General features: G+C 30.9%; 1 protein-coding gene across 1 annotated transcript; it reads right to left on the minus strand.

Moving 5' to 3' along the window:
• Window positions 1-201: 201 nt before the first annotated feature.
• LOC104089059 (probable transcription factor At1g44810) lies at window positions 202-864 on the minus strand. The gene has a single exon (XM_009593870.2). The coding sequence runs from the start codon at window positions 862-864 to the stop codon at window positions 202-204; it is 663 nt and encodes a 220-aa protein (XP_009592165.1).
• Window positions 865-2,895: the final 2,031 nt, after the last annotated feature.

The following is a 2,895-nucleotide window of genomic DNA, read 5'->3' on the forward strand; positions in this document are numbered from 1 at the left end:
AAAAGAAAAGAAAGTTATCCATTAGAATAATTAAGTTACAACAGAGATAATCGAAAAGCACAGGATGTTACAACAACATTTCTAATAAGCAGCAAATTTACCAATTCTACAACAAGCTTACCCTAAAAAATTCAAATCCTTCTTTTACTAAAAAAAGGACTACCATTTTCCAGATTTGAAAATCAAACCCTTCCATTTTCCTCAATTCATCTCATTGTCAGTCCCCTTAGAATCTTCAACAACCAACTTCAAATATTGATGATACAACTTAGCCTTGTTGACCATTACCTCAGCTTCTTTCAATCTCAACTCCATCCACTTCTCATTCATTCTCTTCAACTTCTCCTTTCCCAATCTCCTCAATCCTTCTTTACAATACTCATTTCTCCCAAAAATACTCATCATTTCACTTACCAAAAAAGGAAACTCCTCCAAATTCACTTCTTCTTCAACTCCTTTTTCTTCTTCACAACTTCTATTCAATTCTACCACTGGTTCTTTTCCCTTAGCAGCGTTTCGACCCCAAATCTGGCGGGCTATTTCGTAAATCTTTTGATCGTGTGGGGTCTTTATAAGGGATTTGGACCTAGCGAGCTTGTGGTACTTTTCTTTGAGTCTTTTCAGCTTTTTGGCGATCTGGGTCTCTGTGAAATTGCCGTTAGAAGTGAATTCAGAGTTATTTGGGGATTCTAAGAGGGTTTTGAGGAGTTGAATTTCCTCAATTTCGGTGAAGACTCTGTGGGTTTCTGGGGTTTTTGAGATTGTTTTGGTGATGGGTGTTGGTTTTTCCGATGATTTAGGGGAGTTCCTACGGTGGTTCGCGGCGGAGCTGGGGTTTTTCCGAGGGCGTGGTGGGGTTGTCATGATTTTTGACGATGTATTCGGTGAAGGTTGAAATATTGGAGAAAGCTGTGATTTGCAAGTGTGAACTGTTGGAAAAAGCACATGTTAAGCCTAGTAAATTGTACATTTTTGACTAATATTATCCCTTATCTTTATGTTTGAGGTAGGTCTATTTTAATTTCTTAAATATAACCGTGAGCATATTTAGTCCTTTAAGTATGTTATTATTATACATTTTTTCAGCTATTATGTTTACAACGGCTATGCAGTGTCATTTTCTCATTGAAAACTCGTAGAGAAGGAGATATTTTTAAGGTCAAAATTTTAGAAAACATTATCTAAAAATGAGGAATTAAAGTGATAATTTGCATTATCCAATAAAAAGAGAGAATACGTTTTGCTTTAGAGCAGAAGATTTGGTTCATGAATCAGAGTTGGGTAACAACGTTAGTTTTTGAACACATTGTGTCAGTGAGACTAAAAGTGATTCACTTTAGCATACTTAAGGGACTAAATATGTTTGGGGCTATATTTGAAGGACCAAAATAGACCTATCCTCAAAGATAAGAGACAAGATTGGTCAAAAACTCTACTTTACTACGCCAGTAGGCACGGAATTTAAAAATAAAGAAGTTTTTAATCGTAAAATTTTTAAATACAGAAATTTGTTATGCTTTTTGGAATGAACTACTCCTTTAAATTCCTTCCATCCCAATTTATATGTTAAATCTTTTTATACGTTTATTCCAGAAAAAATTGTATTTTTCTTTTTAAAATAATTAGTTTTAATTTTTTTTAATCCTTGATCGGATAATTTATAGCGTTACAAATATGTATAATTTATTTTAAACTATAAGTTTTAAAAATATTTTTTTTTAACACTTTGTGCTAGTTAGACATTACTACATAAATTAAGACGAAGGTAGTAATACAGAAATAATACCACATAAAATAAAATGAAAGAAATACTAGTTAAGTCCCTTTAATTTATGACAACAACAATAAATTAAGTGTATAGATCTTACTCCTACCTTGTAAAGATAGATAGACTATTTCCAATAGTTATATTTAATATGATAGTTAAGTCCCTTTAATTTAGATATTCGATTTTATTTTACAGTACTAAAGGTTGGATCAATTAGACAAAGACTTAACGAAAAGTCATCAAAAGTATAAAAAGAGTTAGAGATGCTAAAAGGTATATAAACATAAAAGATTAGTGACACAAAGAGAACAACTGATTTATCAATTAGATTTCCATCAAATTAAACAAGGATGTAATTGAGATACATAACAAGGTTACTAGGGCTTTTTAACAGTAGTAGATTTACAACACACTGGCCAACACCACCAAGAACACCTTATGTTTCTCCTTTGAAGCATCATTGGGCGAAAAGAGCTGCTAATTTTATCTTGAGTTTGAACATCAATTCCATTCACTCTTAGTGAAGAGGAATCTTCAAATGAAGAGTCACCAAAGTTAGAGCCTACATAGAAAACAAGGAAGAAGATGACTATGATCATTGCTTTGGTAATCTTCATGCTTAATATTGCTGATTAATCAAGATTTAGTGGTTGTGTGAAACTTGTTACTCTGAAACATTATATATAAAGAGCTTGAGATTACTGTTATCTAATCTAGGGGGTGACAAATAAGAGGTTTGGATTGTATTTGGGTCGGTCAAGATGAACTAACTCACTAAATTAGATTCTAATCCTATAATTAATACTAGTGCTAGTTGACATTTATTATTTTACGTGGAACAAATTACATAGAGATATTCCAAATTATATTATAATTTATTTTATAATTTAAATTTTAAGGAAAAAAATACCCACATTAGAAGTATCCTTAAAACTTATGATTTTATATCTATAAATATATGTTATTAAGAACAAAATGAGAAGTGAATAGTCAAAGATATTTTTAACATATAAATATCTTATTCTTTTTTGAAAGAACTAAAAAAATAATATCAAACATAGGGAGTATCATGTAATTAAATTATATACCTAGATAGTTTTTATTATAAATCCAATTCACATATCATA

This window comes from Nicotiana tomentosiformis, chromosome 11 (assembly GCF_000390325.3).
Source record: "Nicotiana tomentosiformis chromosome 11, ASM39032v3, whole genome shotgun sequence".
Lineage (NCBI taxonomy): Eukaryota > Viridiplantae > Streptophyta > Magnoliopsida > Solanales > Solanaceae > Nicotiana > Nicotiana tomentosiformis.

What these genes read in the sequence shown, in the direction of transcription:
- LOC104089059 (XM_009593870.2), bottom strand. Translation starts at nt 864, where the DNA reads ATGACAACCCCACCACGCCCTCGGAAAAACCCCAGCTCCGCCGCGAAC.